Raw genomic sequence first — 27,137 nt, 5'->3', positions numbered from 1 at the left:
TTAACCTACAGTACTTATATTAGTATCGGGGAGCTGAGAATCCTTGTGCAAACTTGGGTCTTCCATAGCCTCAAGTCGCCTCTCAGCTTCCCCCTTAATTTACGGTACATAATATGTATGTACAGGCCCTGGACATAATGTGTCCTGTGGGGCCAATGGGCGAGACGTCAGGTCTGCACCCACTTCACCACTACCCTGTCTCTCAACTGTCTCAGAGATTACAGGTGTGGTTACAAATGGCACAGAAAGGGCATGTCCCTGATTAGTGGTGATACTTTGGCACACACTGCAGGAACGGACAAAACTATCTATGTCTCGTCCCATCCCTGGCCAGAAAAAGTCAGCTCGGATACAGCCCTGGGTCTTCCTTTTGCCCAGGTGACCTCCTGAGGCTGAACAATGACCCCATTGTAGCTAGGCGGTACTTGGCAGGAACGACAAACTGCAGTCGAACCTCGCCCTCGGGTGTTCGTGACTCACGGTAGAGCCGTCCTTGTTTACGAAGGAACTTGGCTCGACCTCCCCGCGAATACTTAATCACTCGACCCTTTTGTTTATTCCGCACGGCAGCAAGTGTCGGGTCAGAATGTTGTTCTTGCACAACAAGTTGACTACACATCAGATCTTGCGGCGATTCAATGATCACTGGGGTGACTCAGTCTGGAGCCTCAGTCATGGCTCGTGTTACCGCAGCAGCCGAAGTCTGAGTAGCATTATCATCGGAGCAACTATCCTTGACACCGGAAATATTTCCGATGATGAGTTCAAATAAGGGTTCTGGCATGACAACTGCAAGTGTCGTACCAGTATAAAATGGAGATGCCACCTGGATACATGCCTCAGGGAACAGTCTCACTGATCCATCAATAAGGTTTGCATGGATCTGTCGACCTGTATACTGCTCAGGCCGAACTAGACTCTGCTTGACAGAGCAACCTGAGGAACCATTGTCTCTCAGGACCTTCACAGGAATGTCTCCCACAAACCCTGGCTGAACAAGGAAGGTACTGGCACCTGTGGGAGGGCCTGTGGAGGAAGCAGCTAGCCACTCATGAGGCTGCTGAATTGATGTGGCAAACATTGTGCCTTGTGAATTAAATTGGGAAGATGGAACATTGGCCATCTGTGGAGGGGGGTTCACTGTCACTGTGGGACTAGTGAACTGTGGGGAAGTACCCACACTGGTAGGGACGTGACCACCGTGCTGCTGCTGAGAAATGAAGGCTGCGTTCGCTTCCTGCCTCTTTTGAGCTGGTGGTGAAAAAGTTTGTCCCGACGGTTGGTTGCGTGGCTGATACTGCTGCTGGTTAGGGTACTTGTTGTACCTCTTCCACTCAGGTTTCTGAGTGTTTTGCCCCTGGTCCTTCCACTGCGGTTTTGGACCTTGGCCATTATTCTGAGAATGACCTTGTTGCTGGGATTCAGTCTGAGACGGCTTCCCAGACTTGGCAGTATCTTTTCTGCTCCAGGTGTTTTGCTTACGAGTTTGATACCCGTATGCAGTAAAGAATGCGTCAGCCTTTTCTGCCATTTGGCTGGCATCTTTCACCTGGCAGATCTTAAGCTGTGCTATGAGCTCAGCAGGCCACGACCTCTCTAGCTGTGTACACAGCATAAGGTCAGTTATCCCCTCACGCGTGGAAGGAGTTTCATCTTTTTCCATCCACTCATTTAAGTAAGCTGTGAGACGATCAAGGAACTGGACAGCTGTTTCCTTGTCTTGGAGACGAGCTCGCATGAACTGAACTTTGGCGTCGTCTACTGTGAGACAATACGCCTTAATGAGTGCAGCTTTCATCATCTCATACGTGAGATTGTCTCCACGAATTCTGTGGAGAATATCGAGGGCAGGGCCCTCAAATAAACTAAGAAATTGGATCCGCTTAGCTGCCTCATCCAGTTGATACATGTCTGCCATGTCCTCAAAACGAGCTATGTTCGGCTCGATTCGCTCGCTTTCCTTGTATGAAGGAAGCTTGATGCGTGGGGTCGCCAGGACATGTGCAGGGAGAACGCTCGTGGAGCTTGGACCAACTGCACTAGATGTGTCTGAAGCCAAGGAATCTCGCTTGAGCTTCAGCACTTCAAGTTCATGTTTTTCTCGTGCCTCACGTTCGGCACGTTCATGTTCTCGTTCTTTGTCTCGTTGTTCACGCTCGTATTCGCGTTGTTCTCGCTCGTATTCGCGTTGTTCTCGCTCATATTCGCGCTGAATCTTACGCTCTTCACGGGCATCATTCTCGCGCTGCTGCTCCTGCTTATGCCGTGAGAGTATATACTCTTTAATTTCGGTTGGGTCCGAAAGACCTATTTCTTTGGCTTCCTGTAAAAATACAGTGGTAGCCATGGCGCTAATTTATTAAGCAACCCGAAATTGAGTACTGACTGCTTAGCGACGAATACTAATAAACACAAGTAAAGAATACAGACACAAGCTAGTGGTGGCCAGTCTTATCTAGTTAACTGGCAAAGATTAAAGCAAAAATGCAAATAACTAAGAACTCAATAATTAACACAATGGGTACAGCGACTACCCAGGAGCGAATAAAATCGTCTGGCGTTACCAAAAATAAAGTACTAAATAGAGTTAAGTACTCTACGGATTAATAAAGCAAAAATTCACTTGCTAAATTAACGGTAAACACCAGTAAACTTGTGCCTATAAACTTTAATTATAAATACCTAAATATGAACGAGTGAGCACTATCTCGTGAATAGCTTTAGAGCTAGGAGTTAATATCCTGGAATGAGGTCGCCAAACGTCACGGGGTTTTTATAATATCACGGTATTTTTAAAATAAATAAATGCTTAAATATTATTTAAATTGATAATAATATTCAATAATATTGAAGAGCAGAGACAATGATTGTCTTGCTACATCAAGCTACGATTACTTTACGCTGACTTGCTACGATTCTCTAAGAACGAGAATTTATAAACTTTCTCAACAGTACACAGCAGAGACTAATTACTCACAAATGCTGAATTAGTACTGTTAGCCTCTGGAGAAAGTTACTTCACCCCTGACAATAAATAACTAATACTAATAATAATAACAATCAGGTCCTTGCTGATGCTTAACTCCTATGGCACAACGGATATTAAGTTAATACAACAAGACTGGTCTAAGTACCAGTTATGAATAGTAAAACGTCTATGCAAGCTAGGAGCTATATGAGAAATAAGCTTAATTTGGAGAAATAAAACTTTACCTTAAGCTCAAGAAAAAGAACTGTTAAATTTATTGATTACAAAAAATAAATTTAACGTTACATTTCAAATCAAATCAATGAGACGCACTCACTCACACAAAAGCTAAATACTTACGCCTAGGAAAAAACACCTTAACTAAACTCTTAAAACTAGGATTATACAAAAAGGAAATACCGGTCGATGAATGCTATGTATCACCCGGGGGGTGGGAGTACTGGGCAACTATACTAGTGGAGCTTGGGTGCTAGCTGACCTCTCACACTTCTTGAGCACAGGACCTCTCTCCGTCACAACAAACACTCGACTGAATTCAAATACATTGTATGGGCAGGACGCACAAGCCACCGGAAGAAGGCGTGGCTAACAGTTGAGGCAAGCAGAGGCGAACAATTAAGAAACAATAGTATCGCTCAGTAGAGCACTTAGTGACGTGCATTAAATCGGTCACTTTTGAAAGTGACGAATGTTTTGAAAAGTATACTCCGAAATGGAGAGAGAAACGGTTAGCTGAGCGATACACAGTGAGTTTTCCACTAATAGTTCGTGGCTTCTCACAAAAGGGAAACGTCGCGAATTGATTCGTGACACCCTCCTCATCCTCTTTAACTTTGTACAAACCCATTCACTCTTGTTCAACACACTGCCTTACTCACCACACCTACTCACCACCCAGACATTATCCATCATCGTTACTCATCACATTCATACACCAGTCTCGCTTATCTCACTCACTCACATTCACTTCACCTCACTCACTCACTTATCAGGCTCATCCTCACGTTCTTCACTCACTCACACGCACGCAAACATCATAATCACACAGTCCCTCTTTTCCTCACACACTTCACCCACGCACTCAGTCATCGCCAGTGCCCACCATCAAGGCTTAATCACTCGCTCACTCACTCACCAGCACTAGCCATCCTTACTCACGGACAACTCTCTCACCCACTCCTGACTACCTATTATACTCATTTCACTCTAATTTGGCCTAAAATTGCCATCTCCCCGTCTTGAATGCTGAGTTGTGGCAGAAGATTAACAGCAGAATATGATGCTAGTCACGAGGAAGTGCTGTGGAAAGTATGTAGAGCCGCAGTATCGTCTTTTTCAGTCTCTGCTATGTGAAATAAGCTGCAAACGGACGAAAATTTGGGCCAAGTTGAGGTGAAAAGAGTATAATATTAACGTTGTGATAATGAATTACAAAGAACAGCATTTCGTAAAGTGGAACAGTGTTAAAGATAAGTTGTGAGGTAGTAAAAGATATTCATACATTGGTAATAACAGTAATAACAGTGATAAACATAATAATGATGATCCCGTTGAAAGCGAAAGGTAATAACAGTAATAATTCCGTGTTTGTCGGTATGGTGTCAGTGATGGGGGGGAAAAATCCACCACATTTCATCGCCATCATATTCATTGTAATAATCCCTTTTTTATTTTTTCACAGTATGTGCTAGGATTGCCATATTAAATACTCCGATATTATCAAACTGTTCGTCAGGAAGCAGAGTAGAATTAGGGGAAGGAGGGAATAATTATTGGACGAAGTGAGAGCTTGTAACGTATGTCTGTATGTATAACTATAACGTACCCACCCACCCACCTGCCTCACTACCTGTCTGCTGTACTTTCCTCTGTGTCTATTGTAACTTGCTTACCATCTTTTTTCCTAATTTATCCTTCTCCCCATCTACCTGTTCGACTAATTTCCTGGTGTACAAACTTACCTACTAATCTGTCTAGCAAATTCAGGTTTACTTCTCAGCATACCTGATTATACCTTCCTGCGTACCTTACCATTTGCCCGCTTACCTACCAAATGTTACTTAAGCATTACCTACCGAATAATCAACCTACCTGTCTACCATATCTTTCTTATCCGCTTTCCTGCCAAACTGTTCCCAATGATATCCAAAATTCTCCACATCCTCGTACCTACATTTTCCTACCTATCTACTTACCTACACGTCTATTTATTCCTTCAGCCCCCTCACACCTACTTACCTCCATCCATCACGCCAGGGCTTTTGTACCGAGGTAAGCAGCACTGGTTGTTAACGTTAAATATGCAGTACCCCCTCTCAAGACCGAATTCCCACCTTCACCCCCTCCCTACCATCTTCCCTTCCCCTTCCCTTCCCTTCCCTCCTTCACCTTCCTCTCCTCCTGCTTTCCGTCCTTCCCTCATCTGTCTTCCATCCTTCCTGATTCTACTTCTTATCGTTTTCTCACTCTCTCCCCATTTACTCCCCCCTCCAACCTTCCTCATCACCCCTGACTCCTTTCTCTTTCAGTTTGTCATATTCCCTCGCCTATTGTTCTCTTCTCCTTCTACTCTTCCTTCCCCTGTACATCATTCATCCCCTTCCCCCTCCTTCATTCCTCCCCCTCCCCCCATCTCATCCTTCCCTCGTCCTTCCTCCACTTCTCCTCTTCAGCATTCCTCCACCCCCTTCTTCACTTCTGTCCTCATTCCACTTCCATTTGTCATATTCTCTTCCTTTCTCTTTCCTTCCTGTTCAGCTATCCTTGTTTAACGTATAGAATAGCTTTGTTACTCATTACCTTCCCTACAACAAGCAGCCACGAAGGGACCAATAAGGCTGTTGCTGTTACTATTCTTCATACTTCTTTACACACTTCTCTCCCTCCCCCTTTTTCCCGTACCTTCATTCCTCTTCCTTTCTCTCCATCTCCCATTTCCTCCCACTTCCCCCCTACCCCTCACCCTTCACCGTTAATGCCTATTTCCTCTCTCATATCCCCCTCTCCCCATTCTTGATCCACCTTCCCTCCCCCCTCATTCCCTAGGCCCGTTCCATACTTCATTTTCCCTTCTTTACCTTAAGCCCACTCACTCTACCTCTTCCCCATTTCCTCTTTCTCGCTTTTCTGTAATACTTCTGTTTTTCCCCTCATCTGTCCTCTATTTTCTTTCATCATCCTCCCTTCCTCCCCTCCTGTCACTAGTCCCCTTTTACTTGTCATGTTACATTTTTTTTTTTTTTTACATTTTACTCCGTCCCATTACATCTCCTATTCCCCTCCAGTCTTTGCTCTATTCTCCCCCCCTCCCTCCTCTCTCTCTCTCTCTCTCTCTCTCTCTCTCTCTCTCTCTCTCTCTCTCTCTCTCTCTCGCTTTTCATTTTGTCCATCCTTACACCTCATTTGTGCAGTTTTTCTCTTCATCTCTGTGTCCTTCCCATCTCTCACCATCCTTTTCCTTTCCCCACCACCTTCTCAGCAGTCTTCCCCATCTCCTTGTATCCTCTCCCTCTCTTCCTATTCCTCTTACATCCTTCCATGTCCACCTCTTTCCTTCTTCCACTTCTCATCCCCTCCTCATTTCTCTGCATTTCTTCCTGTCCCTCTCATCCATCCCTCTTCCACTCTGTCCTCCTCCACCCTCCTTCATTCTCTATAGTGTTTCCTTTCCTCCTCATTTATCGCTAGTTAGGTTAGGGAGTGGTGTGTGTGGATCAGATACTCATTAAGCCAGACTTTACTGATCCTTCAAGAGACCCAGAGACTAATAAAACATCAGCGCTATTACCATCACATCATTAACTCAGATCATGGATGTTAATGCAAAAGTGGTGACATGTAAAGGTTTGTGACACGTAGGAGGACATCTGGGCTTGAGGGAGAGAACTGTCCAATCCATGTTTAGAGACAAAAACATAAAAAACGAAAAAAACTCCATTCCTCCCTTCACCTTTCCACCCTACCGTCCCTCCCTTCCCACCATCTTTCTTTTACCGTCTCTCTTCCCCTCCCTCTCCCCCTTTCCCTCCCTCTCCCCCAGTCCATATATCATCTCCCCTCCCCATTCCTTTACCCTCTCGATCCCGTGTCTGTATATCAGGAAGCCTATATATCACCTTCTATGCCTCATACATTCTGTACATACCTGAAATATTCTGTATCTGACAATTACTTATCAGGTGTGTGTGTGTGTGTGTGTGTGTGTGTGTGTGTGTGTGTGTGTGTGTGTGGATCAGTCATTATCTCTCTCCCCACTTCAGTACCAAGGTGTGTGTGTGTGTGTGTGTGTGTGTGTGTGTGTGTGTGTGTGTGTGTGTGTGTGGATCAGTCATTATCTCTCTCCCCACTTCAGTACCAAGGTGTGTGTGTGTGTGTGTGTGTGTGTGTGTGTGTGTGTGTGTGTGTGTGTGGATCAGTCATTATCTCTCTCCCCACTTCAGTACCAAGGTCCATATCTTTTTTTGATGCTCCCTCTGAGGAATGTAGTAGTAGTAGTAGTAGCAGCAGTAGTAGTAGTAGTAGTAGTAGTAGTAGTAGGAGGAGGAGGAGGAGGAGGAGGAGGAGAGGTAGAGTAGAGGTGGTAGTAGTAGTAGTGGTGGTGGTGGTGGTGTTGGCAGTAGTTTGCCAGTCAAGGGGAAAGTTAAGTTCTTCAGTACGGTGACGTCCTTTTATGTTCATTATCTCCATGCGATTTAATTTACTTTACGAGAGCCCATTGGTAGTGAAAGAATCAATGAGGTCTGTATCAAACCCTTCCAGTTCATAAAGTCATTCCTAAATAGAATAATATTGTCAAAAAATACTAAAAACAAAAGCGCCAATTTTTAGGCTTACCTCTCAAACTTCTTCCTTTACCTGTGTTATTAATCCCACTTCCTTTCCCTTCCCTTATCCCTCTTCCTCCACTTGTTTTTTTCTCTTTCCCTTCCCTCTCCTCTCCCCTTCCTCTCGCTCTCCCCGATCTTACCTTTTTAAATCCCTTCCCCGTTTCTCTGCCAGTCTTTCCTGCTTCTTCTAACCTTTCCTCCTCCTCTCACACAAAACACCAACACTCAAGAAGTCACACACACCAACGCCTTGTAATCCTCCACCTCTCAGACTTGCTTCTTTTCCCTCTCTCCCCTTCTCTTCCCCTCCCTTTCTTTCCCCTCCCTCACCCTTTCCTTCTCCCTCTCTCTTCCCTTCCTCTCCCTCGCCCTTCCCTTTCTTTCTCCACTAATTACCCTCTCTCTCCCTCTTGTTCATCTCTCTCTTTATATTCCTCTTCACTTCCCCTCCCCATCTCCTTAGTACCATTCCTTCCTGAACTTATTTCTCTTGCCAACTAGTCCCTCCCGTCCCTCTCGTCCCCTTCCTCTCGTTTCCCTCCCTTTCTGTTCCCCTCCCCCTCTCCCCCTCCCCCTCACACCCACACCAACACCTCTTAATTCTTCGTCTCTTAGACTTGTTACCTTCCCATCCCTCATTAATCCTCCTTCCCCTCCCTGTTCTTTCCCCTTCTTCCCTCGCTAATTCCCCTCTCTCTTCCCCTTCCTTCGGCTCTGTCATTCCCTTCCTTCCTCATATATTCCCCTCTTCTAACTAGTAATACTTCCTGCACTGATTTATCCATCCAACTATCCCCTCTCCTCCTTTCCTTCCTCTTCCCTTTTCCCCCCCTCCCTCCCCCTTCCTTTCTCCCTCCTCTTCTCCCTCCTTACACAAAGCACGAACGCTCAAGAAAGTACACTAACACCTTTGATGCTTCACCTCTCAAGCTTGTTTCCTTCCCTTTCCATCTCTCGTCATTCCCCTTCCCCTCCTCGTCCCTTCCCCCTCTCCCCCTTCTAATTCCCCTCTCTCTGCCCCTTTCTTCCCCTCTTTCCTTCACTCTTCCGTATCTACATCAGTCCTTCCTGGCTTCTCTATTTCTCCCATCACCTCCGCCTCCCCCTCCCTCTTTTCTCTTTCCTTCTCTCTTTCCCCCATGCTTCCCTCCCCCCCTCCCTCTCCCCTTTTTCCCCCTCCCTCTCCCCCATGCTTCCCCCTCACTCACAAAGCACCAACACCCAAGAAGTCACCTACACCAACGTCTTTTAATCCTTCACTTCTCAAACTTCACCTCAAGTTCGTCAGCCTGCCAACTCGGCCCGAACAGCGAAAAAAAATAATGCCAGTTCTTTTTTTTCCCCAAACATTGTGGTGCTTGAGCTTGTGTTTTTAAGCGATTTTTGCTGATTTTTTTTTTTCCAATCCGAGCCGGAAGTGTTGGCGTGTTGAAGGAGAGTTTCTCTCTCTCTCTCTCTCTCTCTCTCTCTCTCTCTCTCTCTCACACACACACACACACACACACACACACACACACACACACACACACACACACACACACACACACATTCCAAGGTGTATTTTGGCCTCAGAAAAAAAGATATATAATTGCCCTCCACACCACCGCCAAAACTGCAGATGTTGTATTTTCGTAAGCTCAAGGAACTGAATCTTCTATTTTTCTTTGTACAGGGAACCATTTTCAAACCCTGAGCGAAATGGAATACGTGGATTTCCTCTTTTTTCTTTGATAACCCCATCTTTGTGTGAGGATGTTATTCGTAGTTTTGTTCTTCATTCTATTAAAGTATTTTCTTGATTTTTTTTAGACCCCCTTGTAATAGTGAAAGGTGTAATTAGAATCTGTATCCCCACCAATTCAAAAATTTACCTAAATCAATTATAGCCCTCTGGGGATGGCAAAAATATAGTGATAAAGAAATCATTCGGATCTTGATACAAACCTGTCCATAACTTTACCCTCATCCTAAATAAAAATAGCAAGAACAAGGTATTAAAGGAGTCATTGAATCATATTATTAATCTGTTCTTAATTTCATCCTGAATCTAAATATTGATAGCAAGAATAAGGCATTGAAGGAGTCACTGGATCTTATTATAAATCATTTCTTATCTTTTTCCTGAACCAAAATAAAGATATCTAACACTAGCACTAACTAATGGACTTAGGGGATAATAATGATTGAGAGGTGTCTTATACTCTGAATAGAACCGTCTTAACAAAACAAGATTACATAGAGAAAAAAAAAATCTTTAGAGTAAAATCAGTGAGATGCCTCCACTAATAATAAAATGGATTAGAGATATCAGGACTTCAATAAAGAAGGCGTCATTGTACTGAAGTGGTTATGGTGATTTGATGTAATGTTTTAGGCTTTCAAAAATCTCCTCTTTGCTGCATAAATCATCTGGTCGTTGTCAAAAAAAAAAAAAAAAAAAAAAGGGCTAAAACTCAAAATTGGAAAGGATAGAGTAGTTCCTTTTGGTTGTTCATTTATTTATTTGTTTTTGAGTTATGAGAGAGAGCGAGCGAGCGAGCGAGAGAGAGAGAGAGAGAGAGAGAGACTTAACCTCTATATCACAGTAAAACCAGACTTCATTTCGTTTATTAAGGTGACTGGTGGGAAGTTGATGATATTAAAGAGTACAGGGAAATGAACAGAGGGAAAAAGGAGGGGAAGATGTTGAGAGAGAGAGAGAGAGAGAGAGAGAGAGAGAGAGAGAGAGAGAGAGAGAGAGAGAGAGAGAGAGAGAGAGAGAGAGAGAGAGAGAGAGAGAGAGATTGCAAGGAGGAGAGTTGCTTTTAATCTCCTCAGAGGAAATGGCTTTACTCCCTTTAATAGAGCTGGCTTTTAATTCACTTAGTAAAATAACAGTATTTTTATTTATTCTTTCTACTACCTGACGATTTTATTATTTTTGTTAGTTCGTGCTGGTAATAAAGGAGGTCAAGGAAGGCTGTGTTTATTTTTCTCTTAATTCGCAGGTTTTTTTGTTTTCTTCTGAGTTGAGTGTAATTTCTTTCCCCTGAGTTAGTTCACCCCTTTTTTCTTGCTCACTTTTGCCTTGATATCTGTTCATTTCTGAGTCTGGTATTTATTTTTTCACTTGCAGTATAAGTTCTGTTCTTTGTGAATTTCTTTTTTCATTATTTATTTGTTCATCTAAAGTGTTATATTTGATTCTTCCTTTAGCATTTATTCAAGTGACATGTGTTCATTCTGTATGTTTATTTGGTGTATATATTCATTGTGAGTTTGTTATTTGTTCATCAGTCTTATTTCTACATAATTCTTTTCTGTTCGATGTAAGTCATTTTTCGTTCATTTTAGTTTCGATGTTTGTTGAATGTAAACCTTATTTTAATTCTGTTTGCCATTGTTAATCATTTTTTTTTTTTTTATCAAAGAATATTATTTGATCTCTCCAAGTCAGTTTATATGTAATGTTTTTCTCTGATATTCCTTTCTAATACTTTTTCCCTCTTGTTTCCTTTTGTATATTTCTCCATTCCCTTTGTCTTTTGCTTCCATCCTCTGTTTTTTTATTCCCTCTGTCTTCCTTCCCCCTCCTGTTCCTCCTTTTCTCTAATTTCTTTCGCTCGCTTTCTTTCTTTCTCCCCTTATTCTAATCACAGCCTCTTTCTCTCTCACTCTTGACTTTCACTTCGCTTTTTCTCATTTTGCCTCTTTCTCCTCTCTCGGCATGGTCTCTCTCCCCTCTTCTCCCTCTTTCGCCCTCTTTCTCTGTCTTTCTCTCGTTTGCCGATTCCCTCCTTCGTCTCTCTCTCTTTCTAATTTCTCGCGTCTCCCCTCACAGCGTCCACCTCTCCCCTCACTTCCTTTCATGCCCTCTATTGCCTTTTCCCTCTTTTCCCCTCATTCAAGGATTTGCATCTTTTCTCGTTTCCTCTCATTCTGTTATTTCGTGTTTTCTTTTTCTTAGTTTCTCTCTCTCTCTCTCTCTCTCTCTCTCTCTCTCTCTCTCTCTCTCTATATATATATATATATATATATATATATATATATATATATATATATATATGTGTGTGTGTGTGTGCATGAATATAAATGCCTCTCTGTATGTCTGCCTGCCTGTGTATTTATCTATCGAACCGTCCATCTGTTTATCAGGATGCCTATTTATCTATCACTTCATCTATTTATCTCACCCATATTTATATCATCACTTTAATTTCCTTATTCCCAGCATCATCTTCCCACATTTCCTGAATCACCCTTCCCCTCACTTCCCCTCGTTTCCATCACTGCCTTTCCCCTCACCGCACCCCACCAAAGCATAACCTCTTCCAGCCTCCCCTCACATTCTCACCTTCCCCTCATTATTGGTATTACTTCGCGTCACAGCTTTCATTTCCCCTTACCTCCCCTCATCTCCCCTCACTCCTAGTACATCTTCTCTCGTCTTGTCTTGATTTCGTCCTCTCATTTCTAGTACTTCATCTCATGTCCCAGCCTCACTTCTTCCCTCATCACTCCCCTCACTTTTCCCCTCATCTCCTTTCTTGATCATCATCCCTCTACCTACCTCATTTTCTATATTCTATCTTCTCACTTCGTCACTTCTCCCCTCACCTCCCCTCACCCTTCTCACATCTCCTCTCACTTCGGTTATGCTTCACCCCTCGCTTCACTTGTCTTCGTACCTCCTCTTCCCTCCCCCTTCCCCTCATTCTGCGCACTCCTTTTCCCCTCCCCTCCCTTCATTCTTAGGACTGTTTTCTTCTTCCCTTCCCTCATTCTGTGCACTCCCATTCCCCTCCCCTCCCCTCATTCTCAGCACTTTTTTTCCTCCCACCCCCTGTCATTCTACTCACCCCCTCTTCTCCCACCTCCCCTTACCCTAATCACTCCATATCCCCTCACTCTCCCTCGTTTTATGCACGCCTTTTCCCCTCACCCTCCCTCATTCTTAGCACAGTCTTTCCCCTCACCTCTTCATATTCCTAACATCATTTCTCCTCTCATTCTTCTTCATTTCTTCATTCTTAGCATTTTCAGTCCCCTCGCATTCCCTCATTCTTAACGCCATCTTTCCCCTCACCTCATCTTGCTCTTAACGTCACCTCTCCCCTCATCTTTCCTCATTCTTATCATCTCTCCCCTCATATCCCCTCGTTCTTAGCAATGCATCTCCCCTCAAGTCCCGTCATGTCCTCTCCCAGTTCAGTTATGCCTCTCACCTCACACCAACCTCTCCCCTCACTTCCCCTCTTTCCCATCAGCACTTCTCCCCTCGTTCTCATTATTGCCTTTCACCTCACATCACCTCTCCCCTCATCTCCCCTCTCCCTTGGCTCTCCTAATCTTCATTGCTGCCTCATTTCCTACATCGCATTTCTCCTCACCTCACTCATTCTCAGCATCGCCTCTCCCCTCCCTTCCCTTTATTTTTATTATTTCCCCTCTCGTTACTATCATATCTTCCAGTATTCCCCTCACCTCCTGCCATTCTTACTACCGCATCTCCCCTCATCTCCACTCATTTCCAGAACTGCCTCTTCCCTCCTTCTTTTCTTCTTCCCCTCATTCTTAGTACTCCCTGTTTCCCCTCACCACTTCTCCCGTCACTTCATCTGATTCTTAGCATCGCCTTTCCCCTCATCTCGTATCATTCTCTGCACTTCTCCCCTCTTTTCTCCTCATTCTTTCCTGCATTTTATTCTTTGCATTGTTCTCTCTCAGCCTCATTTCCTCCTCATCTTTTCATTATTAGTTTTATTTTCCCCTCTTTTCCTCACATTTTTCCCTTCATCTTCATTTCACGGCGCTTTCCTCCCTCTTCCCCTCATTTTTTCCCCTCATTGGTTCCTTCCTGTCATTGTTTCCTCCCGTTTTCCTTCATCTCTCTTCAGCCGTACCACTGTTTTCGCCTTCATTTCCCCTCATTTCCTTGTAAAACTTCTTCCCCTCACTTTTAACCTTCATCTCCACAACTTTCTTTCCTCCGTACCTGTATTTCTTCCTTTCTTCCCTCATTCGTAGCATCTCCTCTCCCCTCACTTCACTTAAATGTTTCTTTGCTCATTTCCCCTCATTCTTAGATACGTCTCTTCCCCCGCCTTCCCCTCACTTTCAGTATTCCCTTCCTTCTTGCTTCATTTCTCCCCTCACTCCCTCTAATGTCCCCCCCCCCAGTCATTCTCATCTCTCCCCTCATGTCCCCTCTTCTCATGACTGCCTCTCCCCTCACCTCCTTCTCGTTCCTACCCTTACCTCTCCTTCTCCTCCTCACGTTTCTTCTACCCTTACTTCCCTCATTCTTTATATCTCCTCTCTCTTTATTTTCCTATTTTTACCTTTATCTCCGCCTTACCTTTTCCCTTTTTCTTTCCCCTCGTTCGTTACATCACCTCTCCCCTCATCTCCATATTTACTTTTGTCTCTCCTGTCATTTCCCACATACGTTGTACTTTCCACCAATCCTCAGTTCCGTACTTAACTGTTCCCCTTATTTCCCCTCAGTCTTAGTTTCGCGTCTCCCTTCACCTTCCGACATCTAAATCTGTCTCTACATTATTCTCCCCTTTTTCTTTCCCCTCATTCTCAGCGTTACCTCTCCATTTGTATCTCCTTATCCTCTCCCCTCACCTTCCCACATCAGTTCTACGTATTACCTCTCCCCTCTTTCTTTCCCCTCATTCTTACGCCCCCTTTCCATTCACAGCTTTCTTCCCCTCTCCCCTCGCCCTCCTACTTTGGCCTCCATCCCTTCCGCGGCGTCACTTCTCCCCTCATTTCTGCCATTGGCCCTGACCTCACTTCCCCTCATTTCCAGACCTACCCCTCCCCTTCCCTCCCCTCACTCTTTGCATCGCCTCTCACCACACCTTCCCTCGTTCTAGATAACGAAGTCGGGCGTGAGAGGAAAGGGAGAGGAAGGGGAGAGGGTAAGGGGGAGAGAAGGGAAGGGAAGGGTGGAGAGAGGGGAGGGGAAGGGGTAAGGAGAAAGGGTGTGGGAGGGGGAGGGGGGTGGGCGAAATGGTTGACAAAGAAGATAGTATCAACACTCGCAGGTCTCGCTTCTCCTAGGTGAGAGCGAGAGAGAGAGAGAGAGGGGGGGGGACTACTCATAGTTGACACAAGATACTATCAGCACTTACAGGTCTTGCTTTTCTTAGGTAGGTCAGAGAGAGAGAGAGAGAGAGAGAGAGGGGGGGGGGCAGAAGCAGGGAGAGGGAGGAAGGAAAGTGGTGGAGAATGGAGAGCAAGCTAAGTGAACACCAGGGGAGAGGAAGGAAGAGAGGAGGAGAAGAATGAAACTGGGAGGGGGAGTAGAGGGAGAAAAAGAAAAATAGTGTAAAGGGAGAAGGGGAGGGAAAGGCAGAGGAAAGGCAAAGAGGGAGAGAAAGGAAAAGAGAGAGAAGGGAAAGAAAAGGATAGAAAAAATGGGGAAAGGAGGGAAAGGCAAAGGAAGGCAGAGGGAGAGGAAGGAAAGGAAAGAACAGGGAAAGAAAAAAAATGGAAAGTTGGGGAAGGGAGGGAGGGGGAGAGGAGGGAAAGGAAATAAGAGGGGAAAGATGGAGAAAGTAGGGAAAGGCAGAGAAAGGGAGGGGGAGAGGAGGGAAGGGAAATGAGGGTGGAAGGAGGAAGGGGACTGGTTGACAAAGACGATACTATCAGGACTGGAGAGAGAGAGAGAGAGAGAGAAAGAGAGAAAGAGAGAGAGAGAGAGAGAGAGAGAGAGAGAGAGAGAGAGAGAGAAAGGGTAGGCTGTGTGTCTCGTTTTACCGCCAGCAATGTTCTTAAATAAGGGTGAGGCGAGAAGTGGTCCGCTAGGCTAGGTGGAAATGAGGTGGAGATGTGGTGGAGCTGAGTGGGAGATGTGGTGGAGATGAGGGGGTAATGAGGTAGAGATGAAGGGGTGATGAGGTGGAGGTGAGGGGGAGACGTGATGGAGATGAGGGGAAATGAGGGGGTCATGAGGTGGAAATGGGGTAATGATATGGAGATGAGGTGGTAATGAGGGGGTGATGAGATGGCGATGAGGGGGTGATGAGATGGAGATGAGGTGGAAATTGAGATGAGGGGGTAATGACGGGGTGATGAGTTGACAGTCAGGAGGATAAGATGGAGATGTAGAGAAGGTGGAGGTGATCAGGTGGAGTCTAGGAGATGATGAACAGGTGATGAAGAGGAAATTACGTGGAGATGGGGAATGGAGATGAGGGGAAAATGAAGCAGTGATGAGATGAGGTGAGAGAATATGAAGATGAGAAGAAGATGGTGAGATGAGGAGAGATTGAGAGGGATGTGAGGTGGAAATTTGGGAAAATGAGAGGGAGATGATGTGGTGGGGAAATGACTGGGAGATGATGTGGAGATTAACTGGAAGTGAGAGGAATTGACGTGGAGATGTGAGGGAGATGATGGTGTAAATGAGAAGAAGGTGAGAGGAGTAAGTGAAATGTGAAAAGCTGAAAAAGATAGATGTTGCAAAAGGTACGAGAGAGAGAGAGAGAAGAGAAGAGATGAGAAGAGAGGAGAGATGAGAAGAGAGGAGAAGAGAAGAGATGAGAAGGGGAGGAGGAGCAGTGTCAGAAACTGGTAAAGATGAGGGGATGAGGTGAGAGAGATGAGAAAACTTTGGCCGGGAGGGAAAAATATACGAAAAGAAATGAGGAGAGAGAGAGAGAGAGAGAAGAGCTATAATAAAAGAGAGGGAGAGCTGTGAAGTAGGGAGTAGGATAATGAGAAGAGAAGGGGAGATTGAAGAAAGAAAGATATAGGATTAAGGTAGTGAAGAGATACGGTGAACATGTAGTAGGAAAAATAAAACAAGCGATAGAAATGAGAAAAGATGAGACGAAAGCGAAGAAAGAAGACAGGCCAAGAGAAAGTGAAGAAGGAGGAAGTGGGGTTGAAGTGGGGAGATAAAATGACAAGGAGAAAAAATAGCCCTCGAACCAGATGCACAGGGAGTGATAGGATTGTTTGTTGAAGAATTCTAAATGATTCCTCAGCAAGTTAGGAATCCACAGCGTCTCCAGGTACTTATAATCGTCTGCAAGTGTCTCCTTTTTAATCTGGTTACAAGATATAAGGGGTGTGAGAGAGGATGTGTTGGCTGTTTTCTTGGTTTAAGCTCTTGTTCCTCTTGGTTTAGAAAATATTTACAGTCTTTTTAGATCTGGAATTTCATCATACTCATTCCGTCCAACCCACAGTGCTCGTCTCCACGTTTTTCAGTCCCCATAGTGCCCCAGTACCAACATGCCAGTAGCCCGTCCAACCCACTCTTTGTCCTCCCCATCCATTTTTTGCCCTTCCTCCAACCCATCGAAATACCAGAAGTCTTTTATTTAATCCCTGACATCACCAACACTACTCCTGATACAGCTCTCTTCCTCGCAGGATGTACTGTACGAACTAATCCCTTAACTACCCCACCACCCACTGCCCTCAACTATCCCAGCCTATCCCGTCCACACCTATCTGTCCAGGTCAACCTTTTCTTCTATTGCTTAGCCAGATACTAACTCACCGTGTCCTCCCTAACATACCCTACCTTGCCTTCACATTCTAACGTACCGGTACTTAACGTAACCCCACCGTCTTAATAAAACTATTCCCATCAGACCTATTCTACCCCTACTAGACTTTATATCCATCCTTTCTAACCTAACCCTCTCAGTTTCCATAACATAACCATCCATATCTTTCAGATATCTTTTATCCCATCCAATATCTCACATCCCAAAGTTTAGAGCGGCGGCAAAATGAGGAAGGTGATGAGGGTATATGTTTCAGGGTAAGGATAGGAGTGTGATATGGTTAGGAGAGTGCTAATGTTAGGAGAATGCTAAAGGTTGGGAGAATGGTAATGTCAGTAGAGTGGTAAAGTCAGGAGAAGAGAGAAGTTAAGAAGTGTTATACCAGGAGAATGGTCTGGTTTGGAAGAGTGAGGTTAGGAAGGTGGTTAGGTTAGGAGTGTAAGATTAAGAGATTAGTAAGGTTAGGAGAGTTGCAAGACTGGGTGAGTGACGATTAGGAGAGTGGTGAAGGTGGGAGAGTGGCAAAGTCAGGGCAGTAATGAAGTTAAGAGGGTGGTATGCCAAGAAGATCGGTAAGGTTAGGAGAGGGACAGGGTTAGGCGAGTGGTCAGGTTAGGAAGGTAGCGAGGTTAGGAAGGTAGCGAGGTTAGGAAATAGTAAGGCTAGGAAAGTGGTAAGGCTTGGAAGGTGGTGCGGCTGGCCTATCTCCGAAAATCTCTTGTATATCCGCGAATCCCTTGCCTTTCCCCACAAATATCCAAAAACATTTCTCATATCTCCCACACCATCTTAGAACCCGAAAGTATCTCTCACATATAACCAAACACTTCTCTCATATCCCACACCAGTCTCCCAGAGTTCTGTTATCTCTCACAACTCTCTCACTGTCTCTCACACCCATCAAAACCCTAAACTGAGTCTTATAAAATCCCGTAAAGCGCCTCATAATCTCCACAAGTCTCTCTCAGATTCATGAAATCTCCCTTTACTCCCAGGATCCTAAACTGTCTCTCACAACTCTTATCTCTCACACCCCTCCAGACCCTGAGCCAACTCTCACAAAATCTCTCAAACAAAACACCTCCTAAAGTTCCACACGTCCTTCACAAACTCATATGTCTCTCAGAATCCTCAGCTATCTCCCACAACTCTCCCACTGTCCCTAGCACCCCTCGAGACCCTAAACCATCTCCCACAAATCTCGCAAAACATCTCCTACGTCTCCTGAAGAAGTCTCGCCAAGTTGCAGGCTCTCCGTCCCAGTGCGTTTAACTTTACGGGCCAAGGGCGTCCCTGTCACCCCTCCTTCAGGTTTACGGCCGGGGAGGTGTGTGTGTGTGTGTGTGTGTGTGTGTGAGAGAGAGAGAGAGAGATTTTGGTTTGTTTTCGAAATAGGACTCAGGCAAATACATGGATACCTGCATACAGACGTACATGGAGAGAGAGAGAGAGAGAGAGAGAGAGAGAGAGAGAGAGAGAGAGAGAGAAGAGGGACGAGACGATTTGCATATTGGCTGGCTTAAGTGGAGGGGGAGAGGGAGGGAGAAAAGGGGAGGGAGTACCGGAGGAGGAGTTGAGGGGGAAAGGTAGGGGTTAGAGACAGACAGATAGACAGACAGACAGACAGACAGACAGACAGAGAATGGGGGTTGTCTGACGAAAGTGAGAGGGAAGAAGGGGTTTAATGGAGGGGTTAAAGGGAAATGGGAAGTGACTGAGGGTTTCTGTGGTGGGGTGAGGGGTGTTGTTGCGGTGGTTTGCGAGGTGGTACTAGGATGATGGCGGTAGAGTCTTGAGCAATTTCTTCTCGCAGGCTCCTGACGATTTTGCTAAGCTTTGAATTGATACCAATTAATTAAAATGTAACTAAATTGTGGGCGAGAAGGTGGAAGAAAGTTGCCTTATGTAGAGTAAGAAAGGTAGAATTAACTTCCATGAGGTCGGGATCAAAGTTGAAATAGAGAGATTTTAAAAGTGAATGATGATATTTAAAGTGAGTGCTGACAGTATGCCCTTCCATGTGCATGCGTGCTTTCTCATCCTTCTGATTCATACCGATAACATATACAAACTCATACAAACCCTGATATACACAAAAACATAGCTAATCTACCAGTTTGATTTCCCCTTGCGTTTCTCTTACTTCTGAGAGCACCCATTCTTGAGTTACATCGTACATGGCTAGCATAAGGAAGGATTTATTCCGGCTATCATTCTCCCTGCTTGATTATCAGATACATGAAAGAAGAAGCTGTATGTAGAGTTGGTGTTGGGGATGTGGAAGTTTTTTGTGTGGTGGGGGAAAGTATTGGACGTGAGGATGTGTATGTGTGTAGGTGTGTTTCTGTGCGGGTATGTGTTTAGCCGTGTGTGTGTGTGTGTGTGTGTGTGTGTGTGTGTGTGTGTGTGTGTGTGTGAGAGAGAGAGAGAGAGAACCATTTTGTGTTTGTTTATGAGTCTCCGTATAACCACATTCGTATTCGTATGTCTGTGAGTACTCTGGCATATAAGAAACCGCAGAGAGAGAGAGAGAGAGAGAGAGAGTATAGCTGTGTTCATGTGCATGTTTGTGTATATGTGTGCATGAGTGTGTGTATGTGACGCAGGAGGCGGACGACGAGGGGTGACAAGCAAATTACAAGCAAACACTCAGAGACTGGAACAGTGGCGAAGCAGAGGCGGTCTAGGCGAACCCCAACTACACACTGATCTTATCCAGCCCTTCGCCAGAATTACCCACATTACCACAAGCACTAAGGCCCCAAATACTCTCCATCGCCCGCTATGCAAATGAGGGCGGTTGTGTCGTAAGGAAAGTGGTGACCGCAGTGTATTCCTTATTCTTATGCTTGTTTTTCATGCCTGGCTCCGTGGATGGTGGGTATGTGAAATTGGGCGCCTTTTTAGTTGTGTTTGTTATGGTTGTTATTAGGAGAAAGGGTTAACTACTATGGTAATGTAACTTTAATATATTTTTGCCATATCCGCGTGATTATTTTAATTGAGGGACGACAGTGTGTGGCGAAGAAGCCAAATAAAATTGCCATGACATATCTAATATGAAATAAAAATGAAATTGTTAGTTGCATGGAAAAAAAATAACCTAAACGGTGATGATAATGATGATCAGTAATAACGATTGGTGATGATGATGACGATGATGATGATGATGATGATGATGATGATGATGATGATGATGATGATGTGGAGGAGGAGGAGGAAGAAGAAGAGGATTGATAATGATGAGAAGAAGGAGGAGAAATAATGACGATAATGATGGTAATGATGATTTTCTCACTAAGTTTTCTTTTTCTTTTTTTCGTTTTACATCCGGGTGCATTGAGCATTTACTATTGTTTCCGGCCTCATTGTGTTTCGAGTCATTTTCTTATTCATGGTTACAGCCTTCCTCCTGATCGCATCCACTCAGTGTTTTTATGGTCTTGCTCTTAGATTGCCTTTATTGTTTTTGTTATGATGCACACTTTATTTTTTTGCTTTTCTGTTTTTTTGGGAGGCGGGGAGGTTATAGGCTTTGAATGATGATGATGATGATGATGATTGTGTTAAGTTTTGTCAATGGCTGTATTTTTTCTTTTTGGCTTTATATTTTCTTCTTTCATTATGTAAGATCTTTGTAATTTTTTTCTTTTTGTTCCATTATTGCTTTCAATTTTTTTTTTTTTTTCCAGAGAGCTAGCAAGACAAGAAAAGAGTGGAGAAATCCATGTAATTATTTCAGTCTTTTCTTTCGTTCTCTTTATTTCGTGGTCTTTTTTTGACTATTCTTTTTCCTTTTCCAACTCTGTCATTTTACCCTTTTTATTATTTTACATTTTTCCCCTGTTTCTTTAATGTACAAGTTCTTTCCATTCGCAGTATCTTGTAACTTTCCCTGTCCCTCTTATCTTTCAGTATTTCAGCCAGTTTGTAGACCTAATGAATCATACAGTGAACACATTGCCTAAAATTTGCACTCACTGTACAAATAATTCCGAACTTTGTAAAATATACATTAAAACTTGCTGTACAGTTAGCCAAAAAAGTATCGCACCCCTGGGGATCGATGGTTGTGAAAATGAGCGAGTTTTGCAGGCACATTTGAATCCGTTAATATATTGCTTCAAAAAATATATCACCAAATATTTATATGACGATTTATGCGATTTCGAGTCTTAATAATTACCAAGGACAATATTTGCGCTTATAATTGCAGGGTGCCCCATATATGGTTCTTGTTTCAGAGTGGTTCGTGTGGTAAGATGGACGTTACTTTTTTGGCTGATTGTACCTCGCTCTTCAGCCTATCATTCGGTCTGATTCGTAAAACAGAAATGAGGGAAGAGTTAGCAAGCCTCTAACTTTTACGGTCATTTTTTGGATTACGCGTGATTGTTAGATATGATCATCCTGCCTCCGAAATTGCAGGGTGAAGTCAGCAACGATACACGAAGGTCAGACATATTCTATCATCCACATATGGTCTAAAAATTATTGTTAAAAAAATTGGGAACTTCTGCACACGTTCGCTCACTCAGTTTTTAACCTCGTGTATCTGATGACTTATTATTATTTTGTTTATTTTTATCTACAGACCAATCTATTTAACTTAGGACAGACCTCTAGTAGTGATGGGGTGAGTGAAGGCTGTATCTAACCCCTCCAGTTCGAAAAGTCTATGAAAAAAGCTGAATAAAATCATCCGTAGAAGGCAAGAAAAAACTAAAATGACGTGACAGGATGAAAGGGGTTGATAATACGGTCCATTTAGGGGTTAATAATACGGTCCATTTAGGGGTTAATAATACGGTCCATTTAGGGGTTAATAATACGGTCCATTTAGGGGTTGATAATATGGTCCAGTTAGGGGATAATAATACGGTCCATTTAGGGGTTGATAATACGGTCCATTTAGGGATTGATAATACGGTCCATCTTTAGGTTGATATTACGGTCCATCATCTTTTTCTCCGGGTTGATAATACGGTCCATCTTTAGGTTGATTTTACGGTCCACTATCATTCTTCTCTACAGGTGGGCGACACAGGGAACGACGAGCTACGCATCCTGTCGTCCGGGTTCAGCAAGGTCGTGTACAGAGGTCAGCAGTGGCCGATACGACACCTGTCCCTGGCCGGCCTCCTCCCCTCCACACACCACTTCATGACCTACGACGGATCCACCACGCACCCGGGATGCTGGGAGACCACTACCTGGCTCATCATGAACAAACCCATCTACATCACCAAGCAGGAGGTTAGTAGATGGGTAGAGAGAAGGGTAGATAGTTGTGATGAAGGAGTAGAAGCCTGAGAGAGACAGGAATTATTGACAAACGGATCTACACACCAAGAAGGAGGTTAGTAGATGGGTGGTGGAGGTAAGGATATATATTTAAGAAGGAATAGAAGCAGAATAATGAACAACAGAAAGAGACATATTAATAACAAATCCGCACACCATTCAGGGGGTTAGTACGTGACAGGGATCTTAGAATAGTATCTGATCGTGTTCTTATATATTTAGAATGTGGATCTAACCCATCTAGAACTATCATATCTATTTCCTTTTGTATTATTTAGGTTATGAGAGATCTGGAAACATGTGAATCACTAAATATATTGTAAACACTGCTTTCTACGCTGCCAAATAGTAGGTGGGTAGATAACTGTTATAGATAATTGATAACCGAGCTGTGAAAAAAGGTAGGTGAGAATGTGGAATTTATAAGACGAAAAATAAAGTAGAAACAAAGGTAGTGTATAATAATAATGAATAATCCTATGCATACCACTTATCAGGCTATGAATAAATGGGAGGGTGGTCACAGGAATGGAGATGATGATGAAATATGGAGAGGGTTGTAAATGTTGGAGAGTTACACAGATGGAGAAGAAGAAATATGAGAGAATTAAAATTGTATAGAATTAGAGAAGAATTAGGGAAGAAGAGAGTAGGAGAAAGGAGGAAAGCGAGAGTAGGAGAAAGAAGGAGAGAGAGTCGGAGAATGGAGGAAGAAGAGAGTAGGGGAAAGGAGGAAAGAGAGAGTAGGAGAAAAGAGGAAACAGAGAGTAGGAGAAAGGAGGAAAAAGTAAGAGAAAGAAGAAAGAGAGAGTAGGAAAGAGCAGAGAGGAAGAGGCGATGGAGAGCGCTAGAAAAAGTGAATGTGAAATATAGGGAAGGTTAAAGGAAGGAGACAAAAATTAAGAAAGGAGAGAGGGAGGAAAGAGAAGATAAGAGTCAGGGGGAGGAGAAGGTCAAGTGGTAGAGCGTCGAAAGGCCATCTGATAGGACGCTATATCGATCCTAGGCTGGGGCAGTGATCATTTTGTGTATATGAAATTCTTTAAAACAGTCCTATTTTTTTTCACAAACCCCACTGCCGTGTCATAAAAAACACCTCCACTAATGCCATCCCACCTGTCTTGAAAGGGAGTCTTATAATGGATCAGTATGGGTGGTAGATGTTAGTGACAAAGTAGTGACATGAAGAGGCGTGTAATATCATCTCTTGCGTGTAGGACTTCAGGGCCTCGGGAACGGGGTGTGTAGTCTATAGCCAGAACTCGACACAATAAAAAAATGAAAGAATGAGGCGATTAAGAAAGAAAAGAGATAATTTAGTAGAGAAAAAAACAAGAAAGGGAAGTGTAGAAAGGACTGCCCTAAGAAGCACGAAAGAGAGAGAGAGAGAGAGAGAGAGAGAGAGAGAGAGAGAGAGAGAGAGTGAGAGAGAGAGAGAGAGCAAAGATTGAGGGAAGCGTGAAACGAGAGGCAGCTGATAAAAGGGAAGTACGAGAGGGTGTAGCACAAGGAAGGAGAGAGGGAAGAAGGAACAGAGGAGCAAGGGGAAGATAAATGAGAGAGAGAGAGAGAGAGAGAGAGAGAGAGTGGAAGGAGAGCTAACTTTCAACAGGTGGACTGAGGAAAGTGAGAGAGAGAGAGAGAGAGAGAGAGAGAGGGAAGGACAAGAATGCGGCTCTCGGAACACTCTGAACATCACCTTGCTCTCTCTGTCTGTGTCTGTCTGTTTGTCTCTTACACACACACACACACACACACACACACACACACACACACACACACACACACACACACACACACACACACACACACACACACACACACACACACACACACACACACACACACACACACACACACACACACACACACACACACACACACACACACGAGTTTGTCATCAGTGTGCTATTCACTCTTTCCATTTCCTTCTCGTCTCCAGATCTAGACTCAATCTTCTTACTTATTCCCTCGTCCTCTTCTTTTATCCTGTCTCCTCCATCATTAATTCATGTTTCATCTTCTCTATGTAATAATCTTGCTTTTTTTCTCTCTTCCTCCTCCATCATCATCATCATCATCATCATCATCATCATCATCATCATCATCATCATTATCTTCCTCTTCATTATATCACCTTCATAATCATCACTATCATCATTACCATCTTCATACATTTTCCTCTCCTCCTTCTCCTCCTCCTCCTCCTCTTCCCAGTAACTTGTTGGGCGACATGCTGGAAGGAATCGCGTCTTCCATCTTTCCATTACGTCTCTCTCTCTCTCTCTCTCTCTCTCTCTCTCTCTCTCTCTCTCTCTCTCTCTCTCTCTCTCTCTCTCTCTCTCTCTCTCTCTCACACACACACACACACACACACACTACCCCAAGCCTCTCCCCACTCCCCACCACTGCCTTCCATCCCCCCTCATATACTCCTCCATAGTCCTGTATTGCTCAAGCGTATGTAATGTGGCTGTATCGAGAAGGATAGGTTTACGGTAATTGGGGGATTGCTCTAGGCTTCCCTTAGACGTGGAGTGTTTAGTTATAATGGAATACTGAGGGGTATGGGTCTGGAGAGGGTCGCCTTCACGGGGTGGCTCTGATATAACAAGGAGGCTCAACTACCCACACAAATGCCTCTCTGTTACTTCCCTGTTCCCCCGGAATGAGGATGATGGTCTGCAGAAGAGGAACCTAAGGCTACAGTCAACTTCCTGGTTATACAAAAAGTCTCCTAGTCGCTTCCCTATCCCCCAAATGAGGATGGTGGACTGCAGGAAAAGAGGAACGTAAGCCTGCAGTCCACTGGGTTCACATTCAGCTGAGAGTGGGGTTGTAACTACCACTACGAGTGAGGGATGTAATGTAAAGTGATGTGAAGTCCGCATCAATAGTCTCCTTAGGTAACAGATAGCACTAGGCCATATTGGAATCTGAAATGGTCTGTATGGGTGGCTAGGACAGTGAGGTATGTTTATGTGTGTTAAATAAATCTGGCTATAAATTGATGTGTACGGATATCTGCATCAGTTGCCTCCTTACGTAATGTGTAGCACGGAGGGGTATTGTAATCTAGAATGACTTGTTTGTGTGGCTGTGGCGGTCAGATATGGTTATGGATATGGAATGAATTTGGATATTCAAAATTAGAATCAGTTCAAGAAAGGAAATTATGAAAACAAAGACACTTACCACTTCAGTATGGGGACGTATTTTATAATTTACGTTTGTTACAGCCTGATTATTTTATTCAGTGTAAGAGAAACCTCATGAGACAGATAATTAAAACTACACAAATGAACTGGTAAAGAAAGTCAACTAAAGGATATGGTATGGTTGTCAGATATTAAAGCTTAACATGTAAAGACTCAGTGGTTCTTAGATAATAAGCACAAACACACACACACACACACACACACACACACAAAACAGCTGCCTCAAAACCACACTACAACCACATCCAACCTCAACCACCACAGTCACCACAAGTACCACATAAGCAACCAGAACCTCACTACAACACATTACAACATCACTTTTCTCACTGCCAAACTCCATCAAGATATCCCACCACCCCATACCCCACCAAGATCACCGCTACCATAAATACAATAATCACTACTACATCATTAACTAAGAAATTCTAATCACGAAAACTATTAATACACACCTCCAAATGATACCTGTTTGAAATTCACCTAATATGTCATCCCTTCATCCCCCACCACTGCAGTTATTAACACAGCCATCACTAGAGCTTCAGCAACGAAAAAATGAAATAAAATAAAATAAATCACCGGCACCAACTCTCACATCCCACAAATATGTCCTCTTTCCATCCACCCCTACCCAGTCGCCTTGTTTTGACGTGTAGCGAGGGCATTAGCAGCACTGCCTCGATCATTAACAACCCCCGACTCTAATTACAGAGTGCCTAATAGCGCCAAACAGCTCTAACGAGGCACTGGCACTTGTGTTAAAGTTTTTGTCTGCTCGTTCAACTCTGTCAGTTTTCCTAGTAGTAACTTTGTGTCATTGGCTAATTTTGTACTCGTTTGCTGGTAATTACAAGTTTTTTTTTTTCCTGCTCCTTCAGCTGTTCTTAGTTTGTCTGTAATTTGTGTAATTTGCTAACACGTGTTTGGTAATTTACTGATTTCGGATCAGGTGGAAGTTCTTGTTTATTACTGTTGTCGGTTTTTCACCTGAAGATTGGCACATTTTTGTAACTTTAATATTATGCAGGCGTTATATGATCTTATGAGGCAGGAATAAGTCTTTGATACCAGTGAAAGCAACCCTCCACTCTGACCACACTTTGCCATCAACCAAACTGAAAGGAGTTAGGGATCTTTGGTTCTAGTAAGCGCATAATATCTTCCGTCAGTTGCCTACACATTCCAATTCTTGTGTTGTATCAGTATCTGGTGTTTGTTACCAGCCTTCGTTTCAAGATAATGATAGAAGCTGCAATGGGCACGAGTTGAACGAGTTAATAAA

General features: G+C 43.8%; 1 protein-coding gene across 1 annotated transcript in view; it reads left to right on the top strand.

Moving 5' to 3' along the window:
- CARPA (Carbonic anhydrase-related protein A) overlaps positions 1 to 27,137 on the top strand; it is a 556,097-nt gene that overhangs the window by 521,538 nt on the left and 7,422 nt on the right. The window contains exon 6 of the mRNA XM_080271217.1: positions 22,365 to 22,586. Within this exon, the coding sequence (XP_080127343.1) occupies positions 22,365 to 22,586 (222 nt within the window). The remainder of the gene's footprint in view (positions 1 to 22,364; positions 22,587 to 27,137) is intronic.

The sequence above is a fragment of the Coenobita brevimanus genome, chromosome 45 (assembly GCF_032717465.1).
Source record: "Coenobita brevimanus isolate Jiangsu-jjx chromosome 45, ASM3271746v2, whole genome shotgun sequence".
NCBI classification, from domain to species: domain Eukaryota; kingdom Metazoa; phylum Arthropoda; class Malacostraca; order Decapoda; family Coenobitidae; genus Coenobita; species Coenobita brevimanus.
This window is presented reverse-complemented; position numbering and strand designations above follow the sequence as displayed.